Source organism: Blennius ocellaris (assembly GCF_963422515.1).
Source record: "Blennius ocellaris genome assembly, chromosome: 13".
Classification (NCBI taxonomy): domain Eukaryota; kingdom Metazoa; phylum Chordata; class Actinopteri; order Blenniiformes; family Blenniidae; genus Blennius; species Blennius ocellaris.
In genome coordinates this window covers 14,967,648-14,983,682 of record NC_137662.1, presented here as the reverse complement: position 1 = coordinate 14,983,682, position 16,035 = coordinate 14,967,648, and the positions used below count along the sequence as shown (strand labels likewise).

Sequence of the window (16,035 nt, the reverse complement as noted above, 5' to 3'; positions counted from 1 at the left end):
GCAAACAGTTTTTATTTTTTATCTTTTATTTAATAATTTTCTTTACAGACAAATAGTCATGTCAGTATATTTCCACCTTATTCCCACCCTCAGTACAGCTCACAGGCAAGTCTATCGTTACAAAATACACCAAATAGTGGTCAGTTCTTATTTGCACAGCGAACACACATTACTGCTGTTTTAACACTTATAGAAACATTGTATAAAATATGACACCGCTGATCCTGTAAAAAAAATGAGAAAGTAAGTTGTTATATGAGGTATGGTAGCTCCAACATTCATGTCAATGAACTGAATTCAAGTTTAACCAGGTACAGGGAACTATGGCCAGAAACAAAAGATGCTGAATTTGTGTCTAAATAACAAACACAAAAGTCAGAGAAAGTCACAATGTAGCTGATATAAATTAGAATGTGAACTGGAATTCCCCGAAAAGACAAATGAGCCAGTTCGATTGTGTTTCTATTGGGCGGATGGATCAGGTCGACAGAAGACAATAGTGTGCGGTGGTGCTTCAGTCAGCGGAAGCTCTGCTTCAGTCTCCAGATGCCCTCCTGCCCAGAGATCCTGTGGAAGTCACAGATGCTCCTCAGCAGCTCTCTGAAGACGGGCGCCTGCTTCTGGGTGAGCCTCGGTTTGAAGTACTCCAGCACCTCCTGAGTGGTGGCCTGTCCGTCCACGTTTGCCTGGAAGGCTACAAAGTTGCGCAGATCAACTAAAAGCTCGTCATGCTCGGTGGGCGGAGCGTTGGCGAGGCTCGTTGCTGAAGCTGTGGAGCCATTATCCTCCTCCTCCTCCTCCTCCTCCACCGGTTCTTCCCTGTGCCTTGAGGGGATGTTGAGGTGATTACGAGCTTTCATCTTGGCCAGCAGAGAAGACGACGACAGCGGGGTGGAGTTCGAGTCACTTTCTGCCACCTCCCCACTGAAATGTGCTCCTGAACCGGGTTTCTTTGACAAAGATTTCTTTACAATAGCAGCGTCCTGAAAAGAGAAGCCAATTAATTCAATATCTAATCATCCACGCCGTTATATTGTTCGATATAAATCACACCACTACCTTGCATTTGTTGGATACTGGGGATATTTCAACAGGAAGCGTTTCTAAAAGGGAATTCTTCTTTTGTCCGAAACGTTTTCTGAAGTAGGGAGGAACCAAAAAAAAAAGAAAGAAGTTAATTTAGATGAGAAACTGTTAAACTCGGTGTCAGTGTGAGATGACATACCGTGCAGGTGCAGGTGGAGGTCTATTGTAGGGCAACCTGCATTGCTGCCGAGATATCTTAAGAGCTTTGAGGGCATCTTTAGCCACCCTGTTGGCCTCTGCCTCTACAAGAACGTAATCAGGGTTGGAGGACTCCATAATGGTGTCGTGCTGCATCACACTGTGGATACCTAAAGAACACAAAGGGTCAAACATGAAAGGAAAATCAACACAGAAGCCGACGGTTTCAAACTCTGGAACAAAAAAAAAAAACCTACCAGATTTCTTGAAGAGTTTCGCCAAGACATAATCATCAGATTCCTTCTGGACGTCGGTTCCGTTGTCTTCACTGTCTCCCTTCTTAAAAGACTTTTTCTTCACCAGATGAGAGATGCGCTGGCCTTCAAACCGAGCGTCCCGGGAGTGTTTGCGTTTTTTATGCTTGTGTTTATCCAAGGCAGTTGAGTCACAGTGCTTTCTCTTCTCTCTGCGTTTCTGCGGACTCGTCAGGGCAGAGTTCGTCTCTCTGTGATGGTGATAGCTCGGTGAGTTTGAGTCTTTGCTTTCTGGCTTGACTGCATCCCAGTCTCCGTTGCTATTGTGTTCCTTATGCTCTGTACTCGCTGAATTGTTTGCTACTTTATCAACACTATTTTGGTTAGTTCTGTACCTGTTCACTGGGATATTTGCTTTACACTGAGAGTTCTCCAGACGAGGAGAGGTGTTCATTCTCCCTGGAATATCTGTAGAGGATGGTCCACTGACTGCAACCGTTTCATTCCAGTTTGATGAGGAGTGTTTAAGTACTCGGCTGCCTTGGTTGACTGCGTGCGATGGTCTCGGTCTATCTGGTTTCTTGGGTGCTTTTACATCCGAGCCCGTTCCTATTTAAGGATTAAAAAACAAAAACAAACGCAAATTCATCGCATAACAACTTGGATCAATGTCAAACAGAACGTTTCGTTGATGAGAGCAAAATGTACAAAGAAAATAATTTGCAGACCTGCAAATATGGCACTGGTCTCTGTTCCCTGAGCTCCGTCAGGATCAGACAGAGTGAAAAGCTCATAAATGTCATTGGACTTGAAGAACCGCCTTTGCTTTGGATCCTTTAGAACACGGTTGGTAAGAAACTGTTTGAAGATTTGCCTGGATTATAGGAGATATAAAATAATTAGATGCTTGCATGTAATTTGCTATTTTAACTCAGCAGGCGATCGTGATTCTGTGTCACCACGAAGTAGTTTGCCTGATGGATGATAATATTAGTTAACTTCATGACTGCAGGTATCAAAATAGAATCCTTGCTTTTCTTGCACCCTGCCTTCCTGAAAGCTCTTTACAGGCGCAAACTAAACAGAGCAACAGTTTAGAAGTCCTCAATTGGCCATTTAATAATGTAGGAGAGCTTTTCAATTACTGAGAACTGGCATACTGCAAGTAGTAATACAACAGTGATGTTAGCAATTAGTCATGTCGTTACCAATATTCATGAATGTGTGGAGTCGATGGAAAGACAACAGAGAGCGGATGACTCGAGAAAATGTTCAAAATTCAAGCTCATTTCCAAATCTAAGGTTTTTATTCGTTATGTGACTGAGAATTCTATCTGAAGAACTAATTACAATCATGTGTGGGAAGCTGTTGTCTGACCTGTGGTAGATTTTCTCTTCGATAGTCCCTGCAGTCAGCAGTCGATAAATCGTCACTTGCTGTTTTTGACCGATCCTCCACGCTCGCTCTCGAGCCTGCACACAACATTCAATTATATGATCAGGGTGTGAAGTCGGAGGCAAAAAGAGAATTGTGTGGAGTATTCTACGTGTAAAAGTCAATGAGAGAAAAGCAAGGAGCATCAACATCCAGCTGGAAACATTTGATAAATAAAGCTGCTTTAAGTAACACTCATAAAAGAATTGAAGTATTAAGTGTTTCATTTGAATGTTATGTCTGTTTATGTCTAACCTGCGTGTCAGTGCTGGGGTTCCAGTCAGGGTCATAAATGATGACTCGGTTGGCTCCAGTCAGATTGACTCCCAGACCTCCGACTTTAGTGGTCAACAAGAAAATAAAAATGGATTTGTCCTGCAACAAAGGAAAGCAAGCGAGAAAAGTGTTAGTGATTAATGAACACCGTTTTCACAGCTTTACACTCCGTATCATAATCTGTTTTGGGTATAATCATATAAAAATGCCATTGTCACATTTACTTTATGTGCAAGGGAAATGTCACTCTCCTGCTCTCTTAAGTCAAACCACGATTACATAAAATAAAAATAATCCTTATTTAGTAAGTGTAAACTGTGACCAAGCGCAGCATGTGATAAAATGCATGGAAATTCAAATAAATGACTTGAAAATGTACATTGATTGAGTCAATGCCTAATAATACTTCAAAATGTAAGAAAAAAACAAAACAAAAAACTTATGGAAGATCCACTTTGAACAACAGATTGCCATCAATTAGGGCTTCCACCTCAGGGTGAGCGGGGTTCGACTGCAGCTTTTTGTCCCTCAGGACAGGATTTTCATCAAAAACACTCAGGGCCATTAGGGATGACTGATCTTTACCTCGTTGTAGCGAGCGATGAGTGGCTGTCGGGACGCTATCGTGGTTGTGCCGTCCATCTTCAGGTATGAGTAGTTATTGTCCATTACAAACACCTCCAAGATGTGCAGCATCTAGAACGGAGCAGGAGATGTTTAAAAACAGCTGAAGGAAAAATAAAACAGAAAAAGGGCAGGGAGATGTGGAGAAGAGACAGAAACAGGAAAAGATGGCCTGAGGTTTGGATTATCTCTAAAAGGATTAGTGCAGATTAATATTACATGGACAGAGATACCGACAGGGAGGGTCTCAGGTTCCCTCTGAGGTATAATCTCATTGGTATTGACTGCAACAGCTGGGGCCTCTAACACACATACACACTCTTTCTCTTACACTTCATCTTTGTCTGACACACATTCGCACATCCACATGGCTTGTGAGTATCCATCGGGAAATTCTTGAAAGTGACATCGTATCCCATAATATGTAACTGAAGCATAATGCGCTCCGAACCTGTCTGGACTGAGTGAAGAGCAGGACCCGGTGTCCCTGTTTGAACCAGAGACGCAGCAGCGACTCCACCACGATCAGTTTGCCCGAGCGTTTCCAGAAGCCAAAGTGTTCCTCCTCAGTGAGCTGGTCCTCGGGGATTCCCCTCAGCATCCTGGGCCCGCCAGAGAAAAGGTCTGGGTGGTTACAGATCTTACGCAGTGCTATCAAACCAGAGAAAACCTGCAGAGTGCAGAAACAAGCAAAAAGAGAGAGAGAGAGAGAGAGAGAGAGAGTGGAGTATGAGTTTATGACAGAACTGGTGTTGGTAAATGTTACTGCATTTTACAGTGCTTTACTTTTAAACAAATACATTTATTTTAGTCTACATAGAGAAGTTACATAATTTATTTACGGACAATAAAGGCCCAATGGTCACTGCATTAGTAATGGTGGTTAATGGACTGAGAGTGACCACTGAATGCGTCTATAAGAGCGTGTGTGCATGCATGTTTGTGTGTGTACGCAATCTTTTGGTCACCCCTTTGCTCTCCAACCACGTCCATTTGGTCAGTGGTGATAAATGGTATGCGTCTCTCTCGAGGGTCTGACTAATGTGAGAAGAAGAACTACACACCCTGCTTAAATTGTGCATCTTAAAGAATACTAAAGTCAGGCTTTTAAGGGGCTTAACAAAATGTTCCTGGCAAAATCATTTTCAAATCCCACTTAAAGGTTAGGTGTTTTAACTCGACATGACATCCTAAAACCACACTGTGATATTTTCAAGTGAAAGTCAGTAAAATGAAATTCATCAATTCGGTGGGTAAATAATGAATAGGGAAAGGCTCTTTCTTGTAAAAGACCTCCTGAAGCAAGAATTCGACTCTATTCATATTAAAACGTATGTCTTAACAAAGAAGCCCAAAAAGAAGAAGTGTAAAGCAAACCTGCATGTCTCCATTTAAAATTTGGTAGACTTCTTTGGAATCCAAGAAGCTCTGGTACACCTGACGCTGGTCTTCCGTTAATCTGCAAAAGAGAACCTAGACACACAAAAAACAGTGCAGTGTGAGAGCGCGTAATGAGCAGTGAACATCCACTTTAAAGCCCCTTGATGAAGTGAAGAGTGTGAGATGAGAAATTAGAGGAGAGCAATGTGTTTTTTGAAGCTGGTACTGTCCTAAGGGACTGACTTAATGAGCTGAAGTGGACTGAGGAGCCAACCAGCATCAGCCACAAGGACAGACCAGAGACCGGCCACCTTAATGAATACTTGGTCCTTTTACTTTACTGGGATTTTATTAGCTGGCTTCATCTGACACGAGCCATGGACATTCATCAAATACTCCTTAGACGTGGCACGCCAAGTCACATCCAATCAGATAAACATGTCCCCTGTTAAGAGATCCAGGAAGTTCAAGGCTGTAGGTCTCATTGTGTGAGGAGTACCTGCTCGTTTTTGTCAGGTAAGCAGAGGTTGGCCTTGACGTCCGCCTTCATTCTTCTGAGCAGGTAAGGATTTATTGTGTCCCTCAGCACACATGCACACTTAAACGCCGTCTGCACCTGAAAAATTCACGGGAGTCAAACGTTTCAGGATAAACAAACACACCCTGTCACTGCTCCTCGGGCATGGCTGTCATTTAGCCACTCGTGTTCACTCTCTCACCACCTCCCTCGTGCTGCTGTCCCTCTCAGCCATTCCAGCCATTAAACATTGATCAGAGTGTTGTGGGTCTCCAGGGATGAAGTGCTGCTCTTTCATCTGTATTACTGGCCAGCTCCATTGGAAATAGGGAGGGAGTTTGAGAAAGACCTGCTCTTCTTCCCACACAAGAAGCACGGTCTGCTACACCTCATCTTGAGTCCACGCTAAAAGCCAGTTAGCCTTTTAAACAGTAACACACTGGGGGTCCTCAGAGGGATAAAAGACCCCCTTAGTAAAGCTGGAGGGGACCATACCATGGTGGGATTGTGGGCTCACTGGAGGTCAGAGTGCAAAAAGAAAAGAGGAGTGCAGACGGTGATCCAGTGATCTTGATCCAAGCTGCTGAGTGGATTCACAAGGGGGTGCAAATGCATGCTCTGGTAATGGATCCCATATCTCATAAAGAGCCTCCCATCTTTTTGCATACATCTTGTTGTACTTACACACACTTCACGTAACATTCAAGGGCCTGCTCTTCTGGTCTCAGAATTTTGAGAGCAGGATAAAGCAGCAGAGCTTTGCCCTCTCTGACCATTTAATAACATTAATAATTAGTAAAGGTTTTTATTATCGACAGCGGAAGAAGCATCAATAGCCATCTTAAATAATTAAATCTATACAGTCACTGGGTTATTAACGATTGGACACTAATGACAAAGGGCTACAATTTAGCTCACTGGCTCTCTACTTTAGCCTCTCCCTCTCTCACACACTGGGGATGAAGTTCCTTTGCATGGCCCTACATTATCTTCCACTACACTTAATGGCTCAGTTGTACTGCTGTCTTTCATTCAGACCCGCTTCTATTTCGCTCTCTAAAATTGTGCATACTTGCATGTGTTATGCGAGTTGTTAAAATGACATTCAAATACATTTATATGAAAAATATGATGAAATATCGTGGTAGGATCATGGTTAAAAACACTGCACATTGTGCTTGGTCGCTCATGTTTGTGTGTAGATATGCACATACCTGTACAGGTGAGGCATTGCTGTATCCTCCCATTGTAATTGGCACAGAGAACTGCTCCATGAAGACGGGCAAGGTCCCCAGTTTGCCAGGGAAGACAAAGTCAAACAGAGACCAGAGCTCCTTCAAATTATTCTGCATAGGTGAACCTGACAGGATGAACCTGTGAGGAGTACGGAACTGGGAAAGTAAATGGAAATATTGTTAGTCATATAAGGTAATACAAGTGCAAGAACCAAAATAAAGATGCAATGTGAATGGGTGAAGCTAAGAGCCAAGAAAATAGAATAGCCTACTATAAAAATAAAATACAAATATATTCATACTTTTGTATTAACTTAATTTGTAATAGCATTTGTCGTGTGAGATGAATACCTGCTTGCTGGCTGTAGTAACTCCAGCATTTGGATTTCGGATCTTATGGCCCTCGTCCAGTATGACATAGTGCCAGTCGTAGCGCTGTAAGATGTCTTGCATATTCCTAACAGCTGAATATGAAGTGATCAGGATACCATGACATGATGCTATTTCTGGAACCAGTTTTTCCTGCAAAGAAAAAACATAAACACAAGCCCTTTATCAACTCAAATTCCTGCCAGTAAAACTGCAATCAATCTTTTGGGTCTTGTACTTCAAAGAGTGAACCAGTGGGCAACGCTCTTCATTTGGCTTGAAGAGAGAGTGGAAGGTCAGAAGGTAATACTCCATAAGCAGACCTCTAGTGCCCCCCAGAGGAAATAAAGACCCTAAATAGGGCTACATTGTGCACACCAGCAAGTGGAAATGTCCATCTACCTTGTTGCTGGTGAAGGAACCAGTTTCATGCAGCACTGCCACCCTGAATGGAGGCCACCAGGTGTGAAACTCCTTCACCCACTGGTGCATGACTGTAGCTGGACACACAATGACTGTCGGACCCAGGCCAGCGTACCTATAAGCAAATGCACACAGTAGCAGTATGTTTAATCCCACACCTGTGATAAAGAGGAGTAAACAAAAGAAATTGGTTCATTTAACTTTATATAAGCTCAGCAAATTTCATTAGCAAATTACAGTCATAATTTCTACAGAAAATAACAGAAAATAACAGCTTATCACAATAAATGAATGGGTGACGATGTGCTTGGTGTGCAAGTTCTGCATGTGTGATGCATCCATGCAGGCAGACGTCACAAGTATACAACAATAACATGTTCATCCAATTGCAAAGTGTAGCTGCGCCAAATGGGGCACAAAACATGTAGCTACTTTGTGAAGGTTTACAACAACTTTATCACACAGACAGATATATACACACACACACACAGTAATGGGCTGGTATGAACCTCTGCCTTGTGGAAGCTATTGATACTGGGCCATAATTGAGTTTGCAAGCAATCAATTTGTGGGCGTCTATACTAGACAGAGTATTGACCATCAGGGGAGCTCCACCTACTAAATGCATGAGTGTACAGTAAAACCAGATTATCACAACCACTCTCTCATGATTTCTGTGGCTGATTTGTTGTTCTACACCTGCGCCTCCCCCACCTCAGCTGCCTAAAATTCATTTAAGTGTTCTCTCCAACTCTCTTCACACACACACACACACACACACACACACACACACACACACACACACACACACACACACACACACACACACACACACACACACACACACACACACACACACACACACACACACACACACACACACACACACACACACACACACACACACACACACACACACACACACACACAGAGTGTCAGTGTTTTCTCTGATGTCTGCAGTAAGAAAGTGAAGAGTCTGATAATTGAAACATGTTTAATAATTCAGATGAACACTCTCAAGCAGAAATCCCCCTGATCAAATATTCATACCATACAGACACACAGTCTCTGGACGCAGTTTGTTAGTGTGTGCATTTGTTTTGTGCGTATATACCTGTAGTTGGACCCTCTAGTTCTCAGTTTGCTGTAGCTCAGTCCAGCGAGAAAGCTGATGACCTGGATGGTTTTACCCAGTCCCATCTCATCTCCCAGGATGCCGCCCGCCTGCTGACAGTGGAGTTCCCACATCCACCGCACACCTGTCTGCTGGTACCTGAAAGTATACAGGATGTTTAAAGACCTGCACCTGACCGAAGCCATAAGCCTTCAGTTGAACACATAACAGAGGGGAATATAAATCAAACTATCTCTCTTCCTACACGGCTGAACTGTCGGATGAAATCGCTTGATTCAAACGACATGAAATATTATGGCACTGGCAAGGCAGAAATCAGCACTATACTACAATTAAATCCACACAAAGAGCAAAAGTGAAGTGGTGCCTTGAGAAAGACAAAGTAAGATGTGATGCATAAATGCTGTAATGAAGAGATAAAGTCACAGAAGAGTTTGGCTGGGCATACTTATTTTTAATCACCAGGCCAATTTTTAAAGTAATGATACCTTTTAAAGCAAAAACGCAAAGCAAAAAGTTTTTGAAACACTGACTACTACTGACTTATACCAAAATTAAACACATCAAGTTTAAGTTTCAATGATGTAATAATCTCTGGTTAATCATTTCATTCGGGCAGAGGTCTTACGGAACTGTAAATGGGTATCAGGGCAAAGATCTGGACTCATTTAATGTCATAAATGGTGCAACAGTTGATTAAGGTACCAAAAATAAACACATGTGAATCATGATGTGAAGGGGGAGCGGGCTACTTTGTGTGTTTAGTGACTGTCACATGCTCACACACAGCTGTTTTGTTTACAATAAACACCAAAAAGATGGTCGCAAAGCACATGGGAAGATCACTCACAGCCAAAACTAAATTAATCCTTGGATGATATCACTTCTCTTTAGATTACTGGGATCGAAACATGATTTCACAGGTGAGATTGTGAATGGATTTCATTCAATTTGTCTCGTCAGCTCACACAATTAAGTACTGTGCAAAAGTTTTATACTTGTGTAGTCAAAGGCTACATATTCATCATGCAATACCAGCAGGTGTTCAATTGACAACAAACGTGTTATGCAGCAGAGGAAATCAACCCCAAACATAAAGCCAGTGTTTATTAGGAACCACCTGCAGCACAAAAACGAGGGGTGACCTGGAAATGACGGTGTGGACAAAACAGAGACCTGATCTTAGCAAGAGCAAGTGTGTCTGCGTCAACATCAGGAGACATAAGGATCTGAACTGGACTATAATTCACAGAAGATCTGCACTTGATTATCCAAGACAATTTAAACAACCGGCAATGTAGAAAACAAACTTCACACAGAAAAGTTGAATAATAATGTTTCACAATGAACTTACTTGTAAAGTTTTTTCCAGAGAAAGCCAGGCACTTTAAAGCCTTCGTCAAATTCAGCATCGCTGTCGTCCGTAAGCTCTTCGCCCCTTTCCCTCTTCTCCTCCCTTTCTCGGAGACGCTGCCGCTTCCATTTCCTAGTGAACAAATACCAATGTAATATCTGCACGCTGAGATGGTGAAACCAATTCTCAATTTCAGCAAGTGGACACAGGAAAATTCTTTGGGACATAGGATCACAGCTAAACTAAAAACTAAAATATTACTTAAACAGGACCAAATAATTGACTGTTTTTTTTAACTGTTTAGGAGCACGTATTGTATTGTGGATCTCAAACCTCCAAGCAGCCGGCAAAAAAAGCAAAGTCATGTCAAGAGAATATTTTTTCTTTTTTTGAGGCATCTGTTATACAAGAAACCCACCCGGGGTGTAAATTTTGCATACTTAGGATGGGTACATTGAACCCTAAATGGGATAAGTGCTTGCTGAGATCAGATAGATGGATGTTCCACCTTAACCTCATGCACTCCACAGTGATTTATTTTAGGACTTGTCTACACAGGTGCATGGATAGGAAATGTTTTGAGTTGTGGGTATTTCCCTCGAGCAGTGGAACATCTATAGCAAAAAGGGAAATGTAAAGGAGAACAGTTTTAATAGTGCAGGAGAGAGGGCAGTTAGAGGCACAGTCCTCATGCAGCAAATGAAGATTGATACAGACAATTAGTAGTGTGAGTTCCCCAGAAAGGTGTGAGGTGCAGCGGATAAGAATCCATCTTCATTTGGGCCTGGTCCTGTCACCCTGCCACAAAACTGGTCCTTTAGCTGGGCCTGGGAGACCACACTCTCTAATTAAGTCAAGACTAAGCATTGGTTCAGTTAATTACACTTTTCTGCCCCCACTCCACCCCCAACCAACTACAAATACCGCCTGCTCTAATAATATCATTGCTCCTAGAAACTAGCCTCGCTATCCAGGCTGTGACTGTGCTGTTGAATTGACATTCAGTCACTATAGTCTAGAAAAAGGACACATGCCAACACAATTTATTTGGCAGCTATAAATATGAAATCTCATTAGGGCTGCTCTTCCATTAATTTGAGCATTAGAGTGAGTGAGTGTATAAAACCATGTGCAGGAGGATAATTAGGCCAGTGTGAGAGCAGAGAGGGAGAAGAAGAGCGGGAGTGAATTTGCTTAGTCAAGAAACAGCTGCCAATCTCATCTGGGATTAACTCTCTTTCTGCACCATGGAGCCAGCGAAAACCAACTGCTTTTCTCCTTAAGTGAAAAGAATAACAATAGCACATTTGCGCCACTGCCATTACAAATGCGAAGCAAAGTAAAAGGCTCAATCTGGTGTTTGTTGAGCATGTCATTTGCCAACATAGATTTCAGTTTTCTCTTTAGAAGAAGACTGCCGGATGAAAACTTTTCGCACCTTTGCATCATAAATCCCACATTAAGCTTATCGCAGCATGCGGTTAGTGTCGTGGCTGTACCTTATTCGCTGTCTGTAGTATTCCACATCTCCATCGTCTTTACACTTTTTGTCTTTCCCCTTGTGGTCATCCTCTTCCTCTGAACTTTCAGGGCAGTATTCTTCCTCGCTGTCTTTTTGCTTTCCTTTCCTCCTCCCTTTCCTCTCGGTTTTTCTTTTAAATGGTTTTAATTCATATTCTTCGTCATCATCCTCCCCAAACCCCTCTTCCATGGCTTCTCTCTCTTCCTGCTCAGGATCTATCAATTCATCACTCGGCATGTACTCGGACCCTTCGCTGTCCGTCTCCTCTCCTTCGATTTGTCGCTTCTTCCTCAACTTGGACTCCTGAGGCTCAGGCTTAGGCCGAGCTTTAGGATGAGCCTTCAGGGCAGTTATCTGCAGTTTCCGCATGCGCTTCTTAAGTTTTTTATCCTTGGAGGAGGATACACTTCTTTTGGTTGTCCCTCTGGCCCCTACATCAGGACTGACTCCGGAGCTTCTTTTCTTCTTCTTCAGGAGAGGGACTCTCTTCCTCTCAGTTGCCAACTTTGCCTGGTCAGCCAGATATTCGTCAAAGGCAGAGTTCTCAGCAAGCATCAATTTTCGAGGCCCCTTCTTCTCCTCTTTTTGCTGGATTCGAGTCCCAAATGGAGTCATGTGACCTTTACGGATAAGTTCCTCCCATTCTGTCTCCTGAGCTGGCATAAGCATGCTGCCCAATGTGGAAGGACCGGCTTCTGGTATAAGGCAAACAAATAAAGAAGAACTTATCAAAGACACCCCTTAAAAGCAGCACAATTGTCCCAAATGTTTTAGCTGGGCAGTTAAATTACACATGTAGAATCGCAAAAAAAGGTCATTCTTAGATGGAAAGCACGTTTTAGTGAAATATATCAAGGGTTTTGGAAAAGAAATGTGTCAGATGTCATCAAAAGTTTAATACTGCCTGAAGCTACAAGGGTACAGTTCAACATAGTCCAAACCACCTAACCAATCTGAAGTCATTTGTAAACATGACTTTAAATTTGCATAATAGAAATAATTGAAAAATAAAATGCTTCACCTTCCACATCATCATCATCACCCTCAGCCAAAAGTTCAGCTTCCACCCTTTGAACATCCTCCCCTCCCAGGATGGCCTGAAGACGTTTCTGCTTGGCTCTGACTTTCTTTAGTTGTTTCTCCTGATGACAGGTTGATTTTAAGATTGCGGATATTTTCAATATCACTTCAGTGCAACAGTATTACATAAAACACAATAAATTTAAAGCTTTGTAATAGTATCTTACCTTGTTTTCTTTCTGCCGTTTGACGGATTCAATTTTCCTACTAATGTCTTTGCTGGAAGCTGCATAGGGAGTTAGCTGCTCAATTATTTTGTTGATATGTTTGAGTGATGCTGTAACTGACCTGAAACACAGATAATTAGGAGCAGAGCATGTCAGACCAGGTTCTTTCATTTTGTAAACATTTTAATAACAAAAAGCCACTTTTAAAATAAGGAAAAAGAGGGAATCTGTTATTTGTCCTCCATCGACCATCAAGTAAGCTACATTAGTAATAAATTACCCCAACAATAGGAACACATTTATAGATTTTACCACTGCTGATAAACAGAATGCTTTTTGAACAGTAAAATTCAATGTGAATGTATTACCTCATCTAGGATATATTATAGGAGCACAAAATAAACACAGAAAAATTCTTAGATAATTTGCAGGTGTTGGAATTTACCGAACGTCATCCAGGACAGACTGGTACTCCTTCTCAGCTTCAGCTTTTGCAGCAGCCTGACTGGCCTCCTGGATTGCCTCATCCACCTGCTGCAAGACACCTTGTTCGAGGACATCCTGATCGTACACAGCCACACCAAGGCCCTGCAGTTCATCGGCTCCAGAACTGGCAGACGCTGCTTGGATGCGGAGCCGGTCAATCTGCAGCAAGGCTCCGGACCGTTTACCAGCTGAAAGTGACACAGATGTCAATCACATGTAAATTAATAATCATAAAAAAAAATCGAAACAATTGAGTAATTGACACCTGCCCCATTCACAAACCGAGACTGTATGCAAACCTTCATCCCGATTACTTTTTCAACTCGTATTATGCAGTACCTCCATTCAAATTTGTATCCAGTTGGGATATATGAGACCTTTTCAGTTAGCTCATTTGACATTACACTTTTGTAAGTTCACTCTATGGCTCGTAGGCACTCCAAGACCAGATTTTAGATATCCGTGCTTCACTTCATAATTCCCGCAGGCATAACTAGCCACAAAGCCCTCAGAACTTTATAAATGTGGGTGACAATTGATCCTGTCCCTGAATGAACCCAACACATAATGCAATACAAAATGGCACAAATATTTGCATAGTGTCCTGGATTTTTGATCATACATCTTATTTAAATGGCATGTACAAAAGTTGTAGTACCGTAACTGTGGATGCAATAAAATATACCAAAACACATTTATTGCCAGGTGTAAATACGGTCCAAATCTATGCCCTGATAAACTGTGACAAATCAGTTTTTATCTACAATGTCTTATCAGAACGTGTTCCAAGGCTCACCTATGCTGCTTTCTTCAGGTCCAGTGTTGTCAGGGTAGACTGCTGCAGCCTCAGATCCCTGACTGTTGTCAGGGAAAGTCCCGACTGCTGAGCCCCCTGTGGTCCCCTCCTCCTCCATCCCTCCCGGCGTGAGCGCTGCGCTGGCCGGGCTGGAGAGGGAGGGAGACTCCTGGTCCTCTCTGCCTTCTACCGGCATGTTGATGGTGCAGCTGCAAGAGTCCAAGTGTCAAACAGACAAGTCACTGAGACTACTATGTCTTCTCATCGCTTCCTAGCCATTAAAAGATTCGTAAAATAATACAAAGTACTTTATGTCCACTAACAACCATTTCTATTTGATACGTTTATCTTAACTCTAACCTAATACTGTACGAAAAGTTACAGAACTGTAATGATTATTGTTATTGAATTAATCACCGACGGAATTAAATTTGTGAGTTGAATGAAATATTACACTAAATGCCCAGAGTAAGCTTTTACAAAAACACGATAGGAAGAGGAAGACATGAAGCGGATATAAACTTAATTAAACTATGAATTACATTACAGCTGTCCTTTGTTTACGTGGCTAAGCTACATGCTAAGCTAACAGTCAGTCGACCATCATCAGCTGTGAAGCTTTAAATACAAGCGTCCCGTTAAAATACCAACACATGAATACCTAAAATAAGCAGGAGACATAGTACGAGTTTTTCTTCTGAGGTCATTTGTGTTCATAAAAACGACCGTCATGTACTTACAAACGGTGAAGTTACACAACATCACTCGATTGATGTATTAACGTCATGCAGTAGCCAAGCCTCCTCCTTCTCTTCTTCTTCTGTTGTTTCTTCTTCCTCTGCTGCTCTGGAAGAGGTGGACTGGATGTCACTGTAACTCACTGCTGCCACCCGCTGTCAAATCATGGCTCTCGCTATTTCGTCTGAGTCCAAAATAATTTAAAGATACTCAGCAGCTGATCCTTCCATGCATCCGAGTATATGTGAGTCTTTTTTCCAGCCCTTTTCAGGGTCGGAGAAAACTGCTCATTCTTCGCTGATGTGACAGCGCCCTCCACTGGCTCTCAGTTCCCTCTAGATGGCGCCTCAAAACCACTTATTATAGTGATATAGAATCTCACTGGACCACTGAAAGGGCCTCATGAAAAGCTCCATTACTTGTACCGCTTCACTTTAAAGGCAGTGACATAAACGTCGATTAAACATATTTCCACAGGTAAAAACTGCAAATATAAATGAGAAAAGTTCTGCTTGAATTGATTTTGCACGTCATGTTCAGTCATGTTCTCCCACTTACACACATGCTGACACACATTGAGCAACCACACAAAATGCTCAATTTCCATTGGAAGCAGGTTCTTTTGGAAAGTTCTTCTACAAGAAGATTTTGGAATATCGGCAAGCAACCCGCTAACACTCTGCATCAATCTGTCAAAGTCGACTGCTTGCTGCTCTGAGTCTGATTTGTCAGAAGCACTATGTCATCTGCATTTTGCCATATGAAGTGGCCACTAGTTCTTCTTGTCAAAGAAAGATAACATTCACTCGTGGGCCTCTTCCTCATAATTCAGTTTCTCCCCATTGTCTGTTTCCTTTTCCATTTTGGGGTTGTTTCCATCTTTTTTTTTATACATCTGTTCTTTATGAATTGTGTGGCAAAATGATGAAGTCTTTTCTGTTATTGTCCCAAAAATGTAGGTTGAATCAGCCCTGATGTCAGAAAGATATGCACAAATGAAAAACAAAACATTATCTTGGA

At 42.2% G+C, this 16,035-nt stretch overlaps 1 protein-coding gene across 1 annotated transcript; it reads right to left on the bottom strand.

Moving 5' to 3' along the window:
- Positions 1 to 5: 5 nt before the first annotated feature.
- On the bottom strand, positions 6 to 15,081 carry ercc6 (excision repair cross-complementation group 6). The gene is made up of 22 exons (XM_080507910.1): positions 15,018 to 15,081; positions 14,278 to 14,486; positions 13,441 to 13,669; positions 12,996 to 13,116; positions 12,770 to 12,890; positions 11,726 to 12,443; positions 10,227 to 10,358; positions 8,852 to 9,010; positions 7,717 to 7,852; positions 7,297 to 7,467; positions 6,925 to 7,101; positions 5,693 to 5,809; positions 5,191 to 5,286; positions 4,265 to 4,483; positions 3,775 to 3,885; positions 3,169 to 3,288; positions 2,857 to 2,951; positions 2,207 to 2,352; positions 1,482 to 2,087; positions 1,226 to 1,394; positions 1,060 to 1,138; positions 6 to 983 (listed from the first exon to the last, which is right to left on the bottom strand). The coding sequence occupies exons 2-22, from the start codon at positions 14,471 to 14,473 to the stop codon at positions 519 to 521; spliced, it is 4,383 nt and encodes a 1,460-aa protein (XP_080364036.1). The 5' UTR covers positions 14,474 to 14,486; positions 15,018 to 15,081; the 3' UTR covers positions 6 to 518.
- Positions 15,082 to 16,035: the final 954 nt, after the last annotated feature.

What these genes read in the sequence shown, in the direction of transcription:
- ercc6 (XM_080507910.1), bottom strand. Translation starts at nt 14,473, where the DNA reads ATGCCGGTAGAAGGCAGAGAGGACCAGGAGTCTCCCTCCCTCTCCAGC. An exon ending in ACCTGAAGAAAGCAGCATAG is followed by an intron (nt 13,670 to 14,277) that starts GTGAGCCTTGGA and finishes TGTCACTTTCAG; the next exon opens with CTGGTAAACGGTCCGGAGCC. An exon ending in TACTACAGACAGCGAATAAG is followed by an intron (nt 10,359 to 11,725) that starts GTACAGCCACGA and finishes TTTGTTCACTAG; the next exon opens with GAAATGGAAGCGGCAGCGTC.